The sequence below is a fragment of the Camellia sinensis genome, chromosome 1 (genome assembly GCF_055761805.1).
Source record: "Camellia sinensis isolate YWXY chromosome 1, ASM5576180v1, whole genome shotgun sequence".
NCBI lineage: Eukaryota > Viridiplantae > Streptophyta > Magnoliopsida > Ericales > Theaceae > Camellia > Camellia sinensis.
This window is the reverse complement of record NC_138961.1, coordinates 20,068,393-20,093,361: the sequence shown is the minus strand read 5'-3', so window position 1 is coordinate 20,093,361 and position 24,969 is coordinate 20,068,393. Positions and strand designations below refer to the sequence as shown.

Sequence of the window (24,969 nt, the reverse complement as noted above, 5' to 3'; positions counted from 1 at the left end):
CTGTGCTTCTCCTAGCTTAGCTGGCCATCTGACGAAAGGCTCATCGCGTATTTCGCTCAGAATCCGGTAGATCGGTTTCTTGAATACCGTGGTTATGGCAGTGCGGACTCTCAACTATCTTTTATCCTGGTCCTCTCCGTTGTCTCGCCTGCCGCGTCTATTTCTACTTGGACGGTCTACCGTGTTGACCTTTGCTAAGGCCTTTTTCTTTGATATTGCGGTCGTGTCAGATTTTGTTTTGGCACGGGCGCTATCCTCTTTCACCCTAATATGCTGATGCACTCATCAAGGCCTCCATGGTGAGGGGTAGTGACATGGTGATTGAGTCCCTTAGTCTGTTCCCGACTGGAAGGCCTCTTTTGTACTGTGCAATGGCGATATTGGCGGGGCAGTCCCCAATCTGGTTGAACGTCTCCTAGTAGCGACTATTGTAGGATCTTAATGACTCTTTTTCGCCCATGTCGATGGAGAGCAATTGATCAATTTCCACCGAGGTTTTGGTGTTCGTTCTGAACCTTGTTACGAATGCCTCCGCCAATTGCACCCAGGAGGCTATACTGTCTTCTGGAAGTTTTTCAAACCAAGTCAAGCCTAGGTCACCAAGGCTTGATGGGAAGAGGATGCATATCAAAGTCTCGTTTCGTCGATATATCGCCACAACCTGGCGGAAGTGGCTTAGGTGCATGTAAGGGTCTGTTTTCCCTTCGTACGTGGTAAATTTAGGCTGGATAAAGCTTGAGGGTAATAATGCGTTCTCAATCGCCGGAACAAACGACGAGCTATGTAGTCTTGCCAACGCTTTATCTGTTGGTTCGTAGGCAAGGTGTGGTACTGGCATTCCAACCTCGACGCTTCCATGCGTCCGAGGAGCCAGCCGTCGAAGGGCTGAAACTCTGTGCGGGTCGCGTGCCCTAGCATCCTCCTTCTGTCGTGCCCTTTCTTCAAGCACAGTCCGTAAGTCGGACGATCTAGGCAACTCCGTTTGCCTAGATGATGTATGGTGCGTGTGTGAAGGCCGATAGGTACTTCCCTCTGTGTAAGACCTTAATGATCTCATTCTCTCAGACCTGGAGTAACGAGTTCGAGAAGTCTTTGATTGAGTGTCGCTCGTTCTGAGGCTTCTACTTTCTGCTTGCGATGTCGTGGTATGCCTACTACGATCTTCTGACTGGCGAGGAGACGCATTGCCTTTGCGCCCCTCTCCTGTCGTCACCCATTTTTCCTTGATCTGGCGTTTCATGGCCTCCATGTCTGCTGCCATCTTCCTTATTAATTCATCTTGCTCCTTTACGCGGTCCTCCAAAACTTGAGGATCAATCCTCCGCCTTTGTCTGCAGGACTTCGTGAACGAGAGTGACGGGGGCTGTTAGTCCGCCTCCTTCCCCTTGCATCCCTCCTGGGATTTTGTCGTTGTGGCTCCAAGTCCGCCATGGGAGGGATAGAAGGTAGGCCTTCGCGCCTTGCACCCCCCTCTGGTGTTTGTCCGTCAATGGCGGATTGCGGCAAATCTCGTTGTGCGCCATTGCTTCTAAAGAGGAAAAGCTTGATCAAGAGGTTTTGTTCTAGTTTGATTTTCCCAAAGACAGCGCCAATTGTACGGGAAAGAAATAAACCTTCTCGTATAATCCTGTTGATCAAGTCTGCGCTCCTCCGTACGTCGTCGCGTTACTCCCTGAAAACACAAACGTGAGCTAGCCGGCGGGTGTGTGCCGGATACCTCTCCGATGCCTAAGTCAGTAAAATAGACAAAAACAAAAAGCTCTGTGTATTCTAGAATCAAAGTTGTGTGTTACCTCTCCATAGGTGATATTGTAAGCTTTTATAGGTTCCGCATGGCACAAACCTAGTAGGACTTTTACTCCTCCATGTAGAGTCCTCCCAGGATTCATACTCCTGAAATATAATGCTTATCCTTCAACACCCCCCTCACTGCATAAACCAAGTGAGATGGTTCTACCATGGTCAGACTTCAACATGACCGAGGTAAGCATGGCTATGCTAAGCCGCAGACTAGACGGAGATAACATTATCTCAGCTCTTTTATTTACTGCTCTTACCTTGGCTCTTCTTAATGCTAACCATGATATGTCTAGACCGGAATAACCAATACTCCGGTCCAAACCGGGATAACTTTGTGAGTGACGACCGAACTTACCGTAAGTTCTTTGGGACCGGAGTAACTTTAGGCCTCTCGCGGACTGGAGTAACTTTACACCTCTTGCGGATCGGAGTAACTTTACACCTCTCTTGGGCCGGAGTAACTTCATGGCCTTTTTACTCAGCCCTTCGCACCGTGGCTCATAACGGCCCATTACCCAGCTCGGCCCAATTTTCATATAAATTACCCTCTCAGTCACGACCTAAACCCAGTACCGAAAGGCTTGGTGTCGCAACAAGATAAAAATAAAATAATTTTATAGTCGTAACGCAAGTGGATAAATTAAATAAATTAAAATAATTGGGTACCAAATGTTTATTAAAAGGAAACAAACATAGTCATTTGGGTTTTAGTGTATTACAAGAGTCTGATAAAAAAAAACAAACAAAAAAGAAAAAAAAAACAACACAGTGATTCATTCCCCATTTTGATCCCGCTAAACCTCGTCACCTGAATGGGGTAACCGCTATAAGCACATAGCAGAGTAAGAAATATTATACTGTGAGTTTAGGGGCATGAAAGAGCCATGGATTGTTATTTAAGTTAAAACATTAACATAATTTAAGTTGCATAAATAAATTATTTAAGTGGCAGAAATTAAAATACAAATTTCGTAAATAACTATAACTGTAACCACGGTACAGAACATAATAGAACAGGGGTCATTGGAGTGACAATCAGAGCAGGGGTCAATGGATCCATGACAAACAAGGGACCACAAGGTGGCCAAATAGGAGCTAATAGTTTATTTAAGTCCCCCAAGGCGTGAGACTCCCGTGGTGGTGCTTACAAAACATAATGTTTATAAGATTATTGTCAAATAATTCCTAAAATTTAAACAAACATATCCACGAGTTTCAATTTAAGCAAATAAGGTTCAGAAAATAATCCACGTAATTGAAATATTAACATAACCATAAAATATAAATTATACAAAATAAATTATGGTAGCTCAAAACATTTATAGAATATATTATGGTAACTCAAGACATATTTAAAACATATTATGATAACTCAAGGTATAATATAACTCACCTTAATTTTAACCCTTACTAGCTTCTTTTCCCTGATTCGTCCAAGTTTCACCCTAAACTTTTACTTTGTTTCCTTTTTTTTCTTTTGTTTTGTTTCTACTCCTACGATTTTCACCTCCCCCCCTGCTTGCCCCCCAAGCAAAATCTCTTAATTGTTATACAAGTGTCATCATCCGAAATTCTCCACCAATGCTCACAGGTGGTGATCTCAAATGCCTTAAATCCCCTCTTCCTTACACGTGGCTTAATATACCCTTGTGCCACCCATAAGTACATAATTTTTGCACATATATTTTTATAATTGCTTGAAATTAGCTTCTAACAATACATTTACTATCTTGTTATGTTTTTTATAGTAGCCATACTTTTAATTTAGAATTCATTTGGTACGAAAAATTATAGAATCAACTGTTTCATTTTAATTAATTTTGTATTTATTATTATTATTATTTATATATATATATATATATATTTAGAATTCTATTTATTGCAGTATTAAATTTAAAAACATTCGGGTGTCACATTTCTCATCTCCTTAAAAGAAGTTTGTCCCCAAACTTGACGTACCTTGGTTTTCAAAGAGGTGTGGATATTTAGCTCGCATTTGACTTTCAGTTTCCCACGTTGCTTCTTCGACATGATGGTTTCTCCATGAGACTTTTACGAGAGGTATAGTCTTGTTTCGAAGGATCTGATCACAACAATCGAGAATCTGTACAGGTTGCTCTTCGTAAGAGAGGTCTTCTTAAACTTCTAGGTTCTCATGATCGATAACATGCTCTGGATCTCAAAAATATCAATGAAGCATAGAAACGTGAAACACATTATGGACATTGGACAGTTCGGGTGGAAGCACAAGACGATATGCTACATAACCAATCCTTTTGAGTATCTCGAATGGGCCGATGTAACGTGGGTTTAACTTTCCTCGCTTTCCAAATCGAATAACCCCTCTTGTTGGTGAGATCTTTAGGAATACATGATCGCCTACTTGAAATTCGAAGTCCCGTCTCTGTGTATCCGCATAGCTTTTCTGGCGACTTTGGGCAGTGTGGATTCATTTTTGGATGAGCTGAATCTTATCACTTGTGATTTGCACGATTTCAGGGCCTAATAACTTCCTGTCTCCGACTTCCATCCAACACAAAGGTAATCGACATCTTCTTCTATACAGTGCCTCGTACGGTGCCATTCCAATGCTTGCATGGTAGCTGTGTATTATAGGTGAATTCCACCAAAGGTAGGTGATCATCCCAATTACCTTTGAGGTCTAGCACACACACACGTAACATATCTTCCAAGGTCTGGATCGTTCTTTTAGATTGCCCATTGGTTTGCGGGTGATAAGTCGTACTAAACTTTAGAGTGGTTTCCAAGGCTTCCTGTAACTTGCTCCAGAAATGAGACACAAAGCGGGGATCTTTATCGGATACGATCGAAATTGGGGTGCCGTGCAAACGAATGATTTCCTTAATATATAGAGTGACAAACTTAGAGATGGAGTACATGATTCTGATTGGTAGAAAATGCGCTGACTTCGTCAATCGATCTACAATAACACATATTGCATCATTCTTCGAGACTGATTGCGGTAGCCCGACCACGAAGTCCATCGTAATGTGTTCCCATTTCCATTCAGAAATAAAGAGTGGTTGTAACATTCTTGCAGGTCTCCGGTGTTCTACTTTAACCTCTTGACAATGCAGGCATTTGGAGACGTGGCTTGCTATGTTTTTCTTCATTCCTGCCCACTAAAAGCGTTCATTTAGATCGTGATACATCTTCGTTTTGCCAGGGTGGATCGCAAGCCTCGAGTTATGAGCTTCTACCAATATCTTCTTCTTGAGTTCTGGAAGGTCAGGTACACAAATTTGATTTTGAAATTTTAGCATCCCGTTGCTCGTCGTAAAGTCAGGATCAGGCGTGTTTCTTTGCTCCTCGTACTTTTTCTTCAAAAGTTTATCTTCACATTGGCGGACTTTAATTTCTTTAATCAACTCGGGTTCCACGATTATGTTGGCGAGTAGTCCATTGATCTTGCGGAGAACGAAGGTACATGCCAAACTCTTGGTCATCTTTCGACTTAATGCGTCTGCTACTACATTGGCTTTGCCAGGGTGGTGATGGATCTCTTTATCGTAGTCCTTCATAAATTCTAGCCATCGTCGTTGCTTCATATTCAATTCCTTCTGTGTAAACAGATATTTGAGACTATTGTGATCTATGTAAATTTCTCAGGTTACTCCGTAAAGATAATGACGCCAAATCTTGATGGCGAAGATCACCGCAGCCAATTCTAGATCATGGGTTGGGTAGTTCCTTTCATGAGTCTTTAGTTGGCAAGAGGTATAAGCAATGACCTTCTCATTTTGCATAAGAACGCAACCCAAACCATTGTATGAGGCATCGTTATAAATTACGAACCCTTCTGTTTCCGCGGGGAGTGCTAGTATAGGAGCTGTCACGAGTCTATTCTTCAATTCTTGGAAACTACGTTCCTGCTTGTCTGTCCATTCAAAGGTTATATTCTTCTGAGTCAGCTGGGTTAAGGGTGATGCTATCTTTGAGAAATCTTGTACGAAGCGCCGGTAATAGCCGGCTAGACCTAATAAGCTTCGAATCTTGGATACATTAGTAGGACATGGCCAATCCACGATTGCCGCAACTTTCTGAGGGTCGACTGAAATGCCATCCTTATTAATGATGTGACCAATGAAGTGTACACTAGTGATCCAAAATTCGCATTTCTTCAACTTGGCATAAAGTTTATGATCTCATAGTGTTTGTAGAACTCTTCGCAAGTGGTGTTCATGAACTTCTGGTGATTTGGAGTATATGAGAATGTCGTCAATAAAGACAATAACGAATTCGTCAAGATAGGGTTTGAACACTCGATTCATGAGGTCCATGAAGGCCGCTGGAGCATTTGTGACGCCAAATGGCATGACAAGAAACTCATAGTGCCCGTAACGGGTTCTAAGGCAGTCTTTTCGATACTTTCCATTTTGATCTTTAGTTGATGGAAGCCGGAACGCAAGTCGATTTTTGAGAATACTTGGGCGCCTTGCAGTTGATCGAACAAGTCGTCAGTTCATGGTGGAGGGTACCGATTTTTTGATGGTGACTTTGTTTAGCTCTCGGTAATCGATGCATAACCTCATCATGCCATCCTTTTTTTTCACAAATAGTACTGGAGTTCCCCAAGGTGAGGTACTAGGTCGAATGAAACCTTTGCCTAGTAGTTCTTGGAGTTGGGTCTTTAGTTCTTTTAATTCTATCATGGACATGCTGTAAGGGGCCTTTGAGATTGGTTGTGTACCCGGTTGGGTTTCAATGGTGAATTCGATTTCTCGATCAACCGGGGTACAGGCAGGTCTTCAGGAAATACATCCGGGAATTCTCGAACCACAAGGATTGCATCAAGTGTGTGGGTCTCTTGTTGAGTATCGATCACATAACAGATACAACTACAACAACATTTTCTTAGTAGTCGTTGGGCTGTCATGAAAGATATAATACATGGAGGAGGAGAGGCTCTAGTTCCTTTGAAGACAAGCTCGAGTTGGTCTGGTGACCGGAGGAAGACCTTTTTGGCTTCACAATCGATAGTAGGGCTGAGCAAGGAATCTGTGAAATCCATAATCCGATCCAGTCCAGTCTAATCCAGTAGGTTTGGATTAGTTTTCTGAATCCGTGGTTCAGTTTTGGATTAAAAAATTAAAAATCCGTAGTTCACAGATTGGTTCCGGATTGGAACCGATCCGGACCGTATACAAATAGTCTAGATTTTTATCATACACCCTCCTGCATAGTATCTTCTCTTATTTTATATAAAATTTAAATCCAAACCTAAACTCGCATAATATCTTCTTTTATTACTTTTGTTTGCTAGTTTTTAATGTTAATTTGTAATGGTCTAAATACTTATGGTGGAACCAGTTTTCTTATGGTTCTTTAAATTCTAGAACAATATGTCAGTATTATGAAAAGACATGTTATTGTGAAACTAATATGGTGCTATATTTATATTTTTATGAGATTAAAGTGTTAAATTTTTTTTTTGTTATTTAATTATGTAAATCCGTGGTCCTAAACCGATCTAATCTGTGTTTAAATGGATTGGTTCCATAACTTAGATGGATTGGATTGGTTCCAATTTTTCAGGAACCGTAGATAATGGATTGGTCATAGTTTTACCCCAATCCAGTCCAATCTGGACCATGCTCACCCCTAATCGATAGAGGCATGGTTGGTAGCTAACCAATCCATTTCTAAGATCACATCAAAGGTACTAATGCAAAGGCGAATCAAGTCTACGTGTAAGGTTTCCCTTTTTAAGGATACAGTACAAGATTTGTACACATTAGCACTAAGGGCGGAGCTTCCAGAAAGAAAAGACACAGATAATATGTATCCTAAGGGTTCAGGTGTTGACACCAACTCAGTAGCAAAGTGTAGTGTAACAAAAGAATGAGTCGAACCAGAGTCAAAAAGAACATGGGCTAAGTAACCACAAACAGAAAGTGTACCTGACACGACATTCTCAGTAGCTTCTGGGTTTCCAGGCACCAGGGCAAAAGCTTTTCCTTGGCGTTTTTGGTCCTTTCTCACTCCTCCAGGTACCGCGGGTTTTCGGACTGGTTCAGAGGGCTGGCTGTAGGACTGGTAAGCTTTTGACAATCTCTCAGCAAGTGGCCAACTTGGCCACATCTAAAGCATTCTCCCGTATCTCGACGGCATTGTCCCCAACGAGCCGTTCCACAAGTAAAGCAAGCTGGAATGGTGCCACTTCTGGGATTTGTAGGACCTTGATTGCTTGAATTGGTTGAACTGGTTGTACCAAATATACCCTCTTGGGAGGCGCGACAACAGGTCTCCTATTTTTTCTTTCCCAGAATCATTTCTTCTGGTTTGGTTCCCCGGAGCGTAAGGTTTTAATCCCTTTTTTTGCAATGTATGATTGATCTACCACTGCCGCATAGGTTGGTAGTTTCAAGACCTCCAGCCTGTCCTTGATTTTAGGATCCAATCCTACTTCAAATTTCTTGGCTTTTCGAGCTTCGGTGGGGATGACGTATGTTGCAAATCGAGCTAGTTGTGTGAACTTACTCTCATATTCTGCCACCGTCATGGTTCCTTGCCTTAGATATATGAATTTTGCCGCCTTTTGCTCCCGCAACGAATCTGGAAAGTATTTTTCATAGAATACCTCCAAGAATCTTGCCCAAGTCACAATATCTTCTTTCTCTAGGGTAAGAAGCCATCATTCTTGTGCATCGTCTTTGAAGGTGAATGTGGAAAAGATTACTTTCTACCTTTCTGTACAAGGTAACGCACGGATGATTTTCTCTATGTCCCTAGCCCAAGCTTCTGCCATTAATGGGTTTGGACCGTCAACAAACATGGTGGGTGTCAGAGCCTGAAATTGTTTAATCATAGTTGGTTCTTCTCGTCGTTCAGGCAATCCGCCATTAATATTGGTTTGTAGGGCTAAAAGGAAACTAGTAACTGCTCTTTCCATGATTTGCTCCATTGGATCAGTACCACTGACCGATGATTTAGTTCCATTTCCATCGCTAGCCATAGCTATAAACCAATTTTAATAAACGTGGTGCATGATTTCTATTAATTAAAACATACTCACACAATCTACAAAACATAGACAATATACATGAATTATTCACAAAACATCAGTTTTATTTATGGATAATGGTGTTGGTACATCACTTGTAGTTATCTTAATTTTAGTGCCTAACCCTTTATGACAAAATGGGTTAGAACTAGGTCATGGTCAGCCCACGTAGATGGAATAAGGACAACACAAAAACAACAAAAGAAAGGACTTTGTTATCAGGATCTTAGGTTGGAAATAACCATGGGTACTGCAGTTGCATATGATGCTCAAACTCCCAACCGCTTTGCTCAATACCAAAGCATTGCCATACCACCTCCACTCGATATATGGGAATATCTGCCTCGTAACCCCACAGTCGTCGTCCTATGATACGCATGGGCACCGCCACATATGTCATAATATCACTAAAGTCAATTATCTGAGCATCAATTAGGTTTTGAGGGGGAGGGACTCTTGCTTGAATATGATTACTTACGAAGGCATTTCCTCGTCAAGTCATAAACTCTGAAGGTAAAGGTGCCACTAAATAGCGAGGATATCCCTGACTCAGGGCCATGCCTAGTACTCATGTAGGTCTCAAAAACCTCTCTAAGGTACTCATAGCGTCAACCCTCCACCATTGTGTGTCTACTTCTGTAGGGACGACCCTTAAGTATACCGGTCGGCCCATAAGTCGGTTGAGGGTCGGGTCTGCATGCCTAATTATTGCTTCTGAATCACCTATTCCTTCTGGTAAGTTTGGAACGTAACTATTATTTGCAAAAATCCCTTCAACGTCCGGGGGATCAGGCGTGTACCACAAAGAGTCGCCAAAGTTAAGTTCCGACATTGCCTGTACCACAAGATGTTCAACTTAGCTATAGAACTAAGAAAAGACTTATTACTATAAGGATTAAGGTAGGATTTTTTTTTTTTTATAACTATTGCTCTGATACCACTTTTGTCACGACCCAAACCCTGTACCCAAAGGCTCGGCGTCGCAACAAGATAAAAATAAAATAATTCAAATAAATTTGTAGTCGTAGCGCAAGTGGATAAATTAAATAAATTAAAATAATTGAGTACCAAATGTTTATTAAAAGGAAACAAACATAATCATTTGGGCTTTAGTGTATTATAAGAATCCGATAAAAAAAAATATATAGAAAAGAAAAAAAACAACACAGCGATTTATTCCCTATTTTGATCCTGCTAAATCTCGTCACCTGAAAGGGATTACCGCTATAAGCACATAGCAGAGTAAGAAATATTATATTATGAGTTAGGGGCACGAAAGAGCTATGGATTGTTATTTAAGTTAAAACATTAACATAATTTAAGTTGCATAAATAAATTATTTAAGTGACAGAAATTAAAATAAAAATTTTGTAAATAATTATAACTATAACCACGGTACAGAACAGAGGTCACTGGAGTGACAATTAGAGCAGGGGTCAATGGATCCATGACAAACAGGGGACCACAAGGTGGCCAAACAGGGGCCAATGGTTTATTTTAGTCCCCTAAGGCGTGGGACTCCCGTGGTGGTACTTACAGAACATAATGTTTATAAAATTATTGTCAAATAATTTCTAAAATTTAAACAAACATATCCATGAGTTTCAATTTAAGCAAATAAGGTTCAAAAATAATTCATGTAATTGAAACATTAACATAAACATAAAATATAAATTATACAAAATAAATTATAGTAGCTTAAAATATTTATAGAATATATTATGGTAACTCAAGACATATTTAAAATATGTTATGGTAGTTCAATGTATAATATAATTCACCTTAATTTTAACCCTTACTAGCTTCTTTTCCTTGATTCCTCCGAGTTTCATCCTAAACTCTCTGTTTGGTTGTGTTTTGTAATCATGATTCTACACCTTGATTCAAACATCATGTTTGGTTAGAGTTCTCAAAACACATTTCCAAAACTCTGCACAAAACACTCTGTCTGAGGCGCGATTTTCGAAATTTTTTTTTTCAAATTTGGCTTAATCAGTCGTCTGGCCGGTCAACCGGAATAGTGATTTTTTTTTTGCAATTGATATGTTAATTTTTATATATTCGAAAAAAATATTTTTTGAATTTTTAAAATTTTTTTATGTACTTTAAATTAATTTTGAGTTGTATGTTTGGTTATGAGTTATAAATTTTTGTATTAAATATCAAATATCACATCAACAATTCCCCACTTAATTCAAAACTCTTTTCAAAACTACTTTCAAAACTCTTTACCAAACAAATTTTCTACACTCAAATCATAATTTCAAATTTCACAAACTCAAAATACAACACATATTCTCAAATTATAATTACAAAACTCTACCCCACGCAACCTTACTTTCTTTCCCCTTTTTTCTTTTGCTTTGTTTCAACTCCTACGGTTTTCACCTCCCTCGCTTTTTATACTAGCTTCACTGCTTGCCCTCCAAGCAAAATCTCTTAATTGTTATACAAGTGTCATCATCCGAAATTCTCCACCAATGATCACAGGTGGTGATCTCAAATGCCTTAAATTCCCTTTTCCTTACACGTGGCTTAATATACCCATGTGCCACCCGTAAGTCCATAATTTTTGCACACATATTTTTATAATTGTTTGAAATTAGCCCCATACAATATATTTATTATCTTATTATGCTTTGATAGTAACCATACTTTTAATTTAGAATTCATTTGGTACGAAAAATTATAGAATCAACTGTTTTATTTTAATTAATTTTGTATTTATTATTATTATTTTTATTATTATATATATATTAGAATTCTATTTATTACAGTATTAAATTTAAAAACATTCAGGTGTCACATATATAGGAAATTTAATTATATACAACTTTTATTCTTTGAGTTTTGATTAATTCGAATTATTTAAGTATGAAACGATGCATTTTTATATTTTTTCAGTAAGTTATTTATGATTGAATTATACTAACTTTATTTTTTTTGCAGAATTATGGGTCTTACTAACTTTTTTTATACAGGGCTGACCAAGCATATTTTTATGTTTATTTTATTTATTTTATACTCAATTTATATTTAGTTGTGTACGGGTAAGAAACTAAATGTCACCGTATCTTGAGAAACTACCCCTTTGTCTCGATGCTGGTGGAACTACTTGTCTTGTCTCATAACAAGAATTAATGTACTTTTTGTTGGTGTTTAGTGGACAAGTAGGTGTGAAATCTTATATTCATACCAGTATACTTGTATACTGACCCGTTTTATCTCTTGGCAACTCGGGTGCATTCTATTTGAGTGCAACCGAGCTTCCTTTGTAAGATTAGTTGGGACTATGGTGGTGAGAATAAATAACTATGATCATAGGACATGTTTTTTAGACTTCTTTTGATTTTTTTGAGCTTAAGGTTGATATTAGTTTATGTATTTATTATTCTTTTTATGACTTTAGTATTTAGATAATTTGGCATGGTTTGTAACCTTACATTATTTAAGTTATTTTGACTATTTATTGTTACTTTAATGTTAGAGGTATTGGTTAGTTATAAAATTATGGTGGATGGTTTGATTGGTATTTTGTAATCTTTTGAGGATGAAAGTTTACATAAACCTTTTGGAGACGTGAACGTTTAGATTTTGTTTCACCCATAGGGTTTGGATGATGGAATATATTGATTGGGGTTTACGTGACACCCGATCTTTTTTTTAAATAAATAGAATTCCTTATTATATCAAAAAGTGCATTTACCGAATAAATTGTTAAGAGAATAGATTGCGAGACATCGTAAATAATTTAGTAAACAGTAAGTGATATTTTATAGTTGGGTGGAGAGGTTTTTTAGAGGTGAACCTAACATATAACCATAGGTAATTTTAGGAATCATGACTTTTAGAATTGGAATAACATAATAAATAAATAGAAAGGAAAAAAAAAATGAGCCAAGTAAAATTTCGGTAGGGCTAAGGGTTAATATGGCTCTTGGTGAATTCATGGAGATGAAAACAAGGGCCAAACAAATGGCATAAATAGGAGACATCTACGTGTATACTTGACAGATGGCACAAGAGGAGACATCTACGTGTGTACTTGTTGGCTTGGGGCTCACACTTGGGGAAGTATAAATAGGGGGCACTGTTATAGAATGAAGCACCAAGTTAAGTTGAGTGAATGTAGGAAGAGTGTAGCAAGAGAGGTTCCGGGAGCATGGTGATAATAGGAGTAAATTTATATCAGAGATGAGTTATATTATACCTTGAGTTGTAATAACATGTTTTCTATATGTCTTGAGTAACCATAATATATTTTACGAATATTTTGAGTTATCACAATTTATTTTATATAATTTATGTTTTGTAGTTATATTAATGTTTCAATTATGTGGATTATTTTCTGAACTTTACTTACTTAAATTGAAACTCGTGAATATGTCTGTTTAACTTTTAATAATTATTTGACGATGATTTTGTGAACAATTATTTTCTGTAAGTATCACCACGAGAGTCTCATGCCTTGGGAGACTTAAATAACCCTTGGCTCCTGTTTGGTCACTTTGTGGTCCTCTGTTTGCCATGGATCCATTGACCCATGTTCTGATTGTCACTCCAATGACCCATATTCTGTTCTGTTCTGTTCTGTACCATGGTTATAGTTATTTGCGTAATTTTTATTTCAATTTCTGCTACTTAAATAATTTATTTATGCCACTTAAATTATGTTAATGTTTTAGCTTAAATAACTATCCATGGCTATTTTGTGTCCATATACTGACAATATAATATTTCTCACTCTACTATATGCTTATAGCTGTTACCCCTTTCAGGTGACGAGACTTAGTAGGATCGAGATGGGGGATAAACCACAGTGTTTTCTTTTCTTTTCTTTTCTTTTTTTGGTACTATCTGTATTTCTAATTGGATACCTGGAATAAAATAAAAGCCCAAATGACTATGTTTATTTCCTTTTAATAAACATTTGATACCCAATTATTTTATTTTAATTTATTTAATTTATCCGCTTGTTCTACAACTACAAAATTATTAGAATTATTTTATTTTTATCTTGTTGCGACACCAAACCTTTAGGTACTGGATTTGGGTCGTAACAGTTTAGTCTTAATTTAATATTTAATTGTCCAAATTTTGGGGCGTGACAATCATCGTCCACCTTGGGAGCTCTTTTCCCAACACATCATCGTCGACGGTCCAAACAAACGACAATAAAGTGATTTGAACCGAAAACACCACTACCACCACTAACTCTCGCCGCTGAACTCTCAATGCTTTGATTTTCTTTTGTCGTCAACGCTGACGAAGCTCCAACGGCGTTGAGTCACACCACCACTACTCTCTTTCTCTTACATAGATTTGGTCGCGATAGTCGACGGTGAAAATCTGTTGTTGATGAAAATAAAGATGAATATGAGCTCAAATCTGTTGTTGATGAAGATGAAGAAAATGATAATCTGTTGAATGTGTTAGACTTTGTATTTTTTATTTTTTATATCTGAGCTTAGATATGTTAGATCTGTTGAATATATATGTTAAATCTGGTATCTAGGTGTGTTGTTGTTGATACTAATGATGATGAACATATATGATTTGGTAATAATGTTGTTGTTGTTGTTGATGAATTCTTGTATTCTTGTAGAACTTTATGATTGTGTTGTTAGATTTGCAACTAGATATCAAGAAACAGTCCGCTTGGATTTGATCAGATCTGAAGCTTTTTTTTCCTTTTTTTTTTTTTTTTTGCTAGAGAATTTTTGAGGTCGGGGAAACTTGATACCTATTAGCGGGCGGGGGCGGGGGCGGTGATAGGTTCCTCGTCGGGGATCGGGGTCGGGGTCGGGGACGGGGAAATTTCTACCATCAGGGATCGGGGACGGGAGTGTGATCCCCGACCCCGCTCCGGCCCCGTTGCCATCTTTACTAAAAAATTCAAAAAGACAAAAAACTGACTTTTAATCGTGTTGCCAAAATAGGCCTATTTTTTATTATTAATTTAGCTTGGCTAAATTAGTTCCGTTTAGAAAAAAAATGTACTTTTTTTTATTTATTTATTTAGATGTGATAATTGTAAGAGAAAAGTGAAATGATTATGATTTAGATGTAGCATTTTATATTATTAGCTAAATTAACATATTTTGTCTTTTTGTGCTTATTTAGGGGTTGTTTGAGATGATTTAAATGCCCATGTTTGTTTGGAGGATTAGGTTAGAGGGGATTGTTAGTGAATGGATAGTTAGTGAAGAGATTATTAATGTAAGGATTGTTAGTGAGAGGATTAAGTAAAAGTGTGTTTATTTTGATAATAGTGTAGGAGATAGTTAATTATGAGATTGTTAAATTATTTTTAAATAAAATAAATTAAAAAATTAGTTCTATATTAAAAAATTAAAATAAATATTAAAACAAAGGTGCACTTGGGATTGTTATAAAAAAAAAATTAAAAAAATGGCTGGCCAGCTATCAATTTTTTTGTCCAGCCGAATGTTTTTTTGGCCAGCCGACTATGTTTGTAAAAATAAAATAAAATTGCACTGTGTTGGACGTCCAGACAGATGACCAAACAGACTGAAAGTGCTCATTATTTTCTTAATTCCACTCATTTTCCAGCTAAGCTAATCCCCATACTGAGGAGGATTACTAAGCCGCTTAGATTGTGAAGCTGACCTTCTCAGACAACACCAAACATGCTATGAGTAGGACCCACAGCAATCCTATTCCAATCCAACCACTGAGGCGACCATATAAACGGGGCCAATAAGTATACTTTTTGATTTTTTACAAAAAAAAAAAATGTATAAAATGGTAGAGAAGTGATGCGACTCAAATAAAAAGTGATATTACCCAAATAAGATAAAAGATGTGTCAAAGTAAATTATACCAAATAACCTCACTTTAACTCTTGTCAAATGAGACTACAGTTACCTATCGCACTTAGTGCCTATTTCGCATTTGCTCAGTACATAATTTTTAAGTATGTTTTTTTTTTTTGTGTGTCAAAGATAAAATATTAGTATATCAGTAAAGTTAGACTATAATTTAAGGGGATCACCACTGATTCATTAGCTCGAACCCTAGACTTTCCATTCTCCGCACCTTAAGGCGTGGCTATATGCCACTCGGTCACAAGGGCCTCGGCAAATTTTATTTTTAAGGTTTGGTTTCCAAGTGTTTTACACAAGTAAAAAGAAAAAAATTTAAACAATATAATACATTTTTACTAAATTCAATATATATATTTTTTACATTTTTATATATCTTTAAGATACTTTTAATAAACTTTCCAACATTAAATAATGTCTAAGAGATACTTGTTAGTGTTTATCTTATTCTTTTAGTCACTATTTGGATGCAGTGCTTTGATTTTTTACATTTTAAACTTTTTTTTATTAATTTTTAGGTAAATTACAAATAAATATTGTGAGATTTATTCAAAATACGAATGCTTTAATTTTAGAAATTATAAATATTTTATTGTCATAAATTTTTATTTAATATATTTAATAAATGAAATAAAATAAAAGTTTAACTACTCTTATATACAACAATAAAATTATTTCTATAATAACATGGAATAATTTGTATTTTAAATAAATTTTAGAGAGCATATTTGTAATTTATCGTTACTTTTTTAATAAATAAAAATAAAATCTTTATTTTTGAAATGAAAACTACAAATTAATGAAAACGTCAACTTAACAATATAAATTTGTCCAAAAGTCACTCAATGATAAAAAAATAAAAAAAAATAAAAAAGATGACAACTTAACATTTTTTATCGCATAAATTATAAAAATAAACTCGCTTTTTGCATGCATTAATCACACGATAACGATAAAAATTGAGCTCTAGCTTATAGGCTTGTCTTTGGCAATTTATATCAAAATTTTATTTTTTTTTTTCATTTTTTATGTATCAATTGCCAAATGAAATTGTGGAAGGTGAAATTGTCTTCACAAGAAAAGTGAGACCTTTGCACCCTGCAAAGAGAAATCAAACATCAGTGATCACTCCCGACTATAGTTGGTCGAGAAAACCCTTCGACGATCAAATCAGTACATTGATTAGTCCTAGTGTACAAATATAAGAAATGAAATATTTCTGAAGTAAAAATTGATTAAGATTGAGTAAAATTTGATTAGATTGGATTCACTCACGTGTTCTTTTGTACTTTGTTAGCTTACCTATTTATAGATATTATGGTTCAAATCTCATCCGTCGGATCTTGTTTTAATCGAAGGATTCTACCCATATCGGACTTTGGTTGGGCAACTGTCACGACCCAAACCCGCCCCTATGGGTTTAGCACCGTAACCGGCCAATAATCCGTGATTATCGAAGGCCTGTTCAACAGTAACGACAGAAATATAGAGTAAAGGGGTTGGCGGAAGCCAAAACAGTAAATAAAAGGTGTCCAATGAGCTGTGACAGTTTGAATGCAAAAAGACTTTTATGAACAAGTCATATTCGTAACCAAATCACATTTACATATCGGATATACATACATACAAGTTAGGGATTCAATCCCTATGTCATAACTGTACAGTAGGAGTCTATAACATCTATTACAAAACAGAGACAAAAGGGTGAATCCGAACACCCCAAAACAGCTGTAGCTTGAACGGACTTAGAACCTCGAGGTGAGGCACGGTGGTTGGCTTGACAAAACAAGAGCTAATTCGACGCTCCTAGCTCCGGTCTGGTGCTTGGACACTTACATATATGTATATAAACAGTGAGCTAAAGCCCAGTGAATAACAGTTATGTAAAGAGGTTAAGAATGAATGTCCTTTCAGTAATTAAACAGTCATATCAGTCACTTAGAAACCATAGCAGTCACATGTGGTGCATCCCATAGCAAAACAGTACAGCAGGTCTTAACAAACCGAACAGTCAGTCGATGGCCATCATAACAGTAACAGTAGTGGTTCCAAACATGGGAACCGACAAAGATCTCTGTGTTAGTAGCAGTAACAGTAAATTGCTATGGATGCCACGAATACAGTTTACAAACAAGACAAACATTCATTCATTAAACAATAACGTTTCATTAAGCAGAACAGTTGATCATTTAGAAAATAATCATAATTGAACATAACTTTACAACATTGTTACTCACAGAGCACTAGGCTAGAGACAAGCTAACGAGCGTCCTCAGATGTCAACCTTACAGTTGCAAAACGAACACATACTCGGGATTAATAACTTAGCCCTTAACTATACAGGTGTGGTTCTATAACATTATCCTCATTAAGATGCCTTAAACTTGGCCTAACAATGTCTAGGATAGAATGAGGATGCAAAAATACACGTTAAAACACTTTTCAAATTTTTGCTGAAACAGAGGTCTCGCTCGAGCGTGGCTTTCTACGCTCGAGCGGACATGCAGACAAAGGAGCTCCGCTCGAGCGTGACTTCTCTCGCTCGAGCGGACTGTAAACTCATGAAAAAGTACTGGATGCACGATTTTCACGCTCGACCTCCGCTCGAGCGTGAGACTCAGATCCTCGCTCGAGCGTGAATTCTCTCGCTTGAGCAAACTGCAAAACATATGAACTTCTAGGCATATGCATTTCACGCTCGGGCGTGACTTTCTACGCTCGAGCGGAAATGCATGTACTCAGAGTGTACACTCGAGCGTGAAGTCCCCCGCTCGAGTGTGGATCCAAAATCTGGAATTTCCAGATTGATCCTCAAGCACAAAACTCAACTTTTAAAGCTTTAAATTCGATCCTATTGGGCTAATTTTCTGAAAAACACTTGAAAACCCATAATACAACATGTTTCAAAGATCAATTTGTAAAATCAAAGCCCATAGGTAAGTCAATTAAACACAAATTCAAAGGAAACTTGAAGAACAATGCAAGAACATCACATGCAAGTGTTCTAATGGATTCCAATGTTCCAAAACATAACCAAATGCAAGTTTGAACTCCAAAACATGATGAATTCATGGACTACAACCCAAATGTAGACATGCATGTGAAAATTTTTATGAAAACAACCTTAAAATGCTAGAGTATGTACATGCATGCATGGATTAGCTACTCAAATCAACACTTTAAATCAAATCTTGACTTAGATCACTAATTTTACCATGAATCATGCAAGAACAACTTAAATTCACAACCAAAAAGGTAAATTCTTTACCTTAAGTCTTGAATTCCAAAAGTGCTAGCTCAATTTTGCAATTAACCTTCAAATCTTCTAAGTTCGAGCAAAATCTAGGTGAATTCAACCTTTTTCTTCTACTCCTCCTCTCTCCTACGGTTTGGGTCTAGAAAAGGCTGAGGAGATGATATGAAATGCAAAAATTAAGTCCAAACAAAGTTTGTAGGAAATGGCCACTCAATGGCAATTTGGTAATAACCTCAAACTAATGTGATTTAACTATATTTAATCTAATTTAATCCTTCCGAATCAAATTTTAATTTAACCTATCATAAAATCACATAAATTCTAATTAGCATATAACACTAATTAATTTCTGGTTTGGTCGCCGATAAGACCTTCAATTTGCGATTCGAAATCAGATCACGAACAGATCAATCTATAGTCAAACAGATAGAAATGCAAATACAAACAATACTCTCATGTAATCAATTCAAAATTTCGTTGTTATCAGTTACTTATCATGCTCAGTCACAGTTTAACATTAATCAGAGGTGAGGGTTGTCACAGCAACTTGCCAAGTGTGCCTTGTCCTTGATCGTTGGATTTTTGGCGCATGGACGACTTGGATGATGTCAAATGTTAGTGGGTAGTTCGCCGAGCAATATGTCTATAGGATTAAATTGATCGGACGACTCTACCTTCTATTAGGTCTAGCCTATACCTTAGTCTTGTCTGTTCTACACTCGTCACCGTTGGATGATATGCCTAATCCGACGCCTCTCATTTATTCTACAAATTTGCCTTCTAGAAGATTGTCTTTTATATTTGCTTGTCCCCTCACGTGCCTTGATTGAATGTCAAGTTGTTACCAGCTGTCGTTCATGAGCTCCAAGGAATAGGTTTGGATTTACCACTTTTTGTTTTGGGCTAGCGTAATTGGATTTGAGCCTAGACTCATATTTTTTCCCTCTACAGAAACCTATGGTCCAGCTATATTTTTTGTTAAGTACTTCATATACAAAAATAATTTTTTATTAGGAGAATGATATATAAGTCCACTTTTTTAGACTCAATGATGTATAAGTAAATATAAGATAAACTAGCATATGAGAATAATTGATTGATCGACAATTTGAGTTTAAAAAGTGGATATAATTTCCTAGTTTAAATAACACTACTAATTTTATTATTGAATAAATAGTAATACATACTCCCTCTGTTTCATTTTGTTGGTCCACCTTTTTATTTTTGTCTGTTTCAAAATGTTTGTTCACTTTCTATTTTGGGATAATAATTTTTGTTAGATTTTCAAAATTTCGTTTATAAATCATTATAAACACCGTTTAAAATTAAAGTAGAAGGGCAATAGGAGAAAAAATATTTCAAAATTTAAATTAAAATGTAATGATTACAAGTGACCTTAATAAATTGAATTTTAGGTAATAGATAAACAAATTGAGACGAAGAGAATATAAGTTAGAGCCATACACAATAGCTTTTAGTAGATAACGTTCTTAAATTATAAGTTTTAATAGCTTTTATAATTATTATTATTATATGTAGGGGCAAAGAGGACGAATTATTTTGGAATGTTTTGAAAAGATAATAAAATCACTTTTTAATTTTTTTAAACTTTTTTATTAAAAAAACAAAGAAGTTAAAACTAAAAAAATTACTTTTAACTCACTATTCAAAATAGGCCTTTATGCGGCATGGTTTCTGATCTAAATTAGTAAAATATAAAAGCTCTTCCCATAAAACTTGTTGCCTTTGAAAAGACAATTAGGGTTGGTTTGGGAAGTAGATTGGATTTTTAGTTTTTTGATTTTTTTGGCTATTTTAACCTGGGCTAAAAAGTTTGGTTTGGAAATGACTTTTTGACTTTTTGACTTTTTTGATTTTTTTTGTGAGAGAAAAGTGTAATGATTATGGGTTTGATGTGATATTTTATTTTTTGTGTCTAAAATAACCTATTTTGTCTTTTATGACTAAAATAGCCAAAAAAATCCAATCTAACTCTTCCCAAACGGAGCCTTACGAATTCAGACCTCTACTCTTTGGTGTGCGTTCAACATATATATCACATCAAACTCCATAATTATTTTACTTGTTACCTATAACAGTGTTTGGCAAAAAAAAATTTTGAGTTTTTTATTTTTATTTTTTTCACTAAAAGACAATTTTTTTGCAAAATCAAAAAAAAAAAAACAAATCCAAACAAAATATCACATCAAACCCCATAATCATTCCACTTTTTTTCTCATAAATATCACATCTAACCACAAAAAAATCTAACTATCTTCCCAAACACAAATTTTTTTTTCTCCAATAATATCTTACAACTAAAAAAAACCTATATAAAAACTTAATTCTCAAACACCCACGTATACTAAATTAAAGAATTTGATGAGACCGCTGACATCACTGCCAATCGAAACATAAATAGTTACAACATAACAAGTTTTCCATCAAAGAAAAGTTCATGTGCAAGGAGCATTGTGAACAAACCTTCAAGTTTGAACTCAACTTTTAAATTGATGGTTGAGTTACATCATCATGCTTTTTAAGATTGAAAAATGCTTGGACCTCTAATTAGAGGTACCACTAGTGATGTGGGTCCCACCCACTGCCACATCAGTGCTATGTCTTGTTTTTTTTTTTTTTTTTTTGTCTTTTTCACCTCATTAGAGGTGTGTTTAGAGCTTCTAAATTAGAGGTCTCTAGCATTGCCTTTTAAGATTTGCTCCGGTAACATTCAATGATTTATTTTTGGAAAAGTATAGTCCGAATGAGATTGAACAGCTCCCTTGGGCCATCTACAATGGGTTAGTCAAATTATTTGTTAAAGTATGTGTTATATAATAAAAGGTGGTAAAAATAGGGTTCAAAAATATTTGTTAAGATGTGTTAAGAGTTTATTAATTTTAAAGAGTGAGTGGTGGTGCAATGGACGTGTTAAGGTATGTATTAAATATATATATATATGTGTATATAGTAAAAAAATAAATAAATAATTTAGCTTAAAAAATTTCAAATCCAAAATTAAATTTCAAGTCCAAAAAAAAAATCTAAAAATAAATAAATAAATAAAAATTGCCGTTGACTGGTCAACCTGAAAGACAAAAAAATGCATCATTTTGCTAGCTAAAACGCTAGCCACAGTTAACACACACTTTAGTGTCTGACACTAACACACACTACTAGTGCATAGTTTAGTAGCTCTATTGCATGGCATAAAATGCACTCAAGCCCACTAACTGCTAACATCTGACACTAACAATGTGTTTAACATGTGCATTGTGGATACTCTTAGATAAATGCTTTAGACCACTAATTAGTGGTGGCTTTAATGATGTGGCAGTACCCATTGCCGAAAAATGCTTGGGAGCACTAATTAGTGCTCCCACTAATTAGGTGGCAGTCCCGCCATTAATGATGTGATGTTTTGGTCTTGGAGTTGTGTTTTTTTTTTTTTTTTTTTTACTTTTTTAATGGATTAGTGCTATTAGTGGTGATGTTTTTAGTGGGATGAATCACCCACTGCCACAGTGTGTTTGTACCTTCTTTTTTTTTTCAATTGTCACTTTACTAATGGTGGAATTAATGATAACAAATTAGTGGTCTATAGCAGTACTTTAACCATAATCTACATGGCAAAATAACACATCGGCAACGCAGTCACGTAAAAATATTAACCCGATATTCCGTTCCAAATTTTAAAGAGTTAGGCCATTAGTTTTGATCTTTTATCAAAATCTCGTATAGCATTTGTTTGGCATGGGAGTTGGTTTTTGATTTTTTAGATACTTTAGGGTGGGATTAAAAAATTTTGTTTGGGAAATTTTTTTTTAATTTTTTTGACTTTTATAAAAGAAAAAATAAAATAATTATAATTTAAATGTGATATTTTTTTTATTAATTTTTTAACTTATTTTATTTATTTATTTATGTTTGACAAAAATAACCTCAAACCAACCTCCCAAACATAGCCATGTGTTGGACGAGGTGAATGTACTGCTAATTTCCCAACAAATATAAACTACAACAATAAAATAATATACTGTTTAAAGGAAAAGCATCCATATCCAGAAGACGCTAAAAATTGATTAAAAAGTATGATAAAAAAATGACATTGTTGATTAGAAAAAGCTAATCCATATCAGACCTAATATTGCATTCAACGTCCAATTTTGAATACATTAGAATGGTATACATTTTCAATTTTACTGTATTTGTTTTTGTTGTTTTTTTAAACAAAAATAATGAAAACTTCAATTGTTATTATTATTCTTCCTACTGTGAAATTTTGTTGGCAACTAACTATTTTAGTTGATTTATTAACATTTTATGAAAAGATGTATAGAATAATAAATAAAATAATTGACTTTTTGATAGTGATTTTTTTTTTAGACTATTTTAAATGGCTCCTAAATTTGGCCTAAAAATCCGTTTGGGAAGTGGGTTAACTTTTTAACTTTTTGACTTTTTCGGCTATTTTAGCCTGAGGCGAAAAAGCCTGATTTGGGAAAAACTTTTTGACTTTTTGATTTTTTGACTTTTTGTTGTGGTGTCTTCCTATGAATTTACCAAAGTGCCCTTGATAAGATTTGTACCTGTAATTGAAATGTATTTGACGTCCACGTCAGCTTTCCAACGGTCCGAACTTCTTGTTGTTGTTGTTTTTTTTTTTTTTTTAATTTTTTTCTTATTTTTCGGTTTGGATTTGGCGTTGTTTGCTAACCCTTTTTTTTTGGGGAGGGGTTTTGATTTGGCCTATTTTGTTTAAATTTTTTTATTTTGGGTTTTATTTTATTTTGGTAAAATATTTATTTATTTTTTTTGTATTTTGGGTTTGGATTTAGCGTATTTTGTTTAGATTTTATTTTATTTTTTTTTGGGTTTTATTTTGGTAAAATAATTTTTTTTTTTTTTTGGTTTGGATTTGGCATATTTTGTTTCAATTTTATTATTTTATTATTTTTTATTTTGGGTTTTATTTGGGCTTATTTTGGTAAAATATTTTTTTTATATATTTTGGGTTTGGATTTGGCGTATTTTGTTGAAATTTTTTTTATTTTTTTATTTTGGGTTTTATTTTGGCATATTTTGGTAAATTATTTATTTGTTTATTTTTTTATTTTGGGTTTGGATTTGGCGTATTTTGCTTAACTTTTTTTTTTTTAAAATTTATGTTTTTGTTTATTTTATTTTTTTATACTTTAATTAGTTCTTGATCTTTAATTTACGTTTTTTGCCTTATTTATTTTCATTGGTATGCAATAACATTTTTTTTTTATGTATTTCATTTATTTGTAAATTACGTGGCGAATGGTAATTTATGTTTTCTTTTTTATTTATTTTGTTTCAATGAGGCGTATTTTCTCGTTATTTTTTTTACTTTACGATTTTGTCATTTTTTTATTCACTCACTTTAACTTGTTTTTATTTTTCAAAAATGGATTTTCATGTGTTTTATTTATTTGTAAATTACGTGGCAAATGCTAATTTCTTTTTTTTTTATATTCCTTTTACTTTTGGATGAGGCCTATTTTTGTTTTCTTTTTCGAACTGGTTTTTCTCTGTGGTTTTTGGTTTTTCAGAGTTAGGCACGTCACCAAATGGAAGTGGGTATATTCCCGTGTAAACACATACATATTGTACATGATAATATTTTTTAATACAGTCTGTTCTACATGTGTTACCAATGTTCCAACCCTACGAAAATTATGTCGACTATTATATATTTCCTAACATTCCGTTATTACGCATGTAACATAATTTGTCGCGTATGCGAAGGCGCACCAATGCCATATGCGGGTCCTCATCCTCAACCATTAAACCATCCTCGTCATGTTCAACTTCTGGTATGGCATTTACTATTGCCATTGCCTCTTCGTCGTCACAGATTGGGTGAACAGTTGTTGGATTACCTGTGTTTCGCCGTATGTAATTATGTAATGCCATTGACGCACCTACTAATTGAACTTGCACATTTACAAAGTCATAGCGGGGCATGTCTCGAATAAACCCCCATTGATTTTTCCAGGCACCGAAAGTGCGTTCCACCA

General features: G+C 35.3%; 1 protein-coding gene across 1 annotated transcript; it reads right to left on the bottom strand.

Annotated features, from left to right (window-relative positions):
* Window positions 1-4,943: 4,943 nt before the first annotated feature.
* On the bottom strand, window positions 4,944-5,342 carry LOC145822324 (uncharacterized). Its single transcript, XM_082919055.1, has one exon. The coding sequence runs from the start codon at window positions 5,340-5,342 to the stop codon at window positions 4,944-4,946; it is 399 nt and encodes a 132-aa protein (XP_082775181.1).
* Window positions 5,343-24,969: the final 19,627 nt, after the last annotated feature.

Coding starts and splice junctions, on each gene's coding strand:
- LOC145822324 (XM_082919055.1), bottom strand. CDS start 5,342: ATGAAGGACTACGATAAAGAGATCCATCACCACCCTGGCAAAGCCAAT.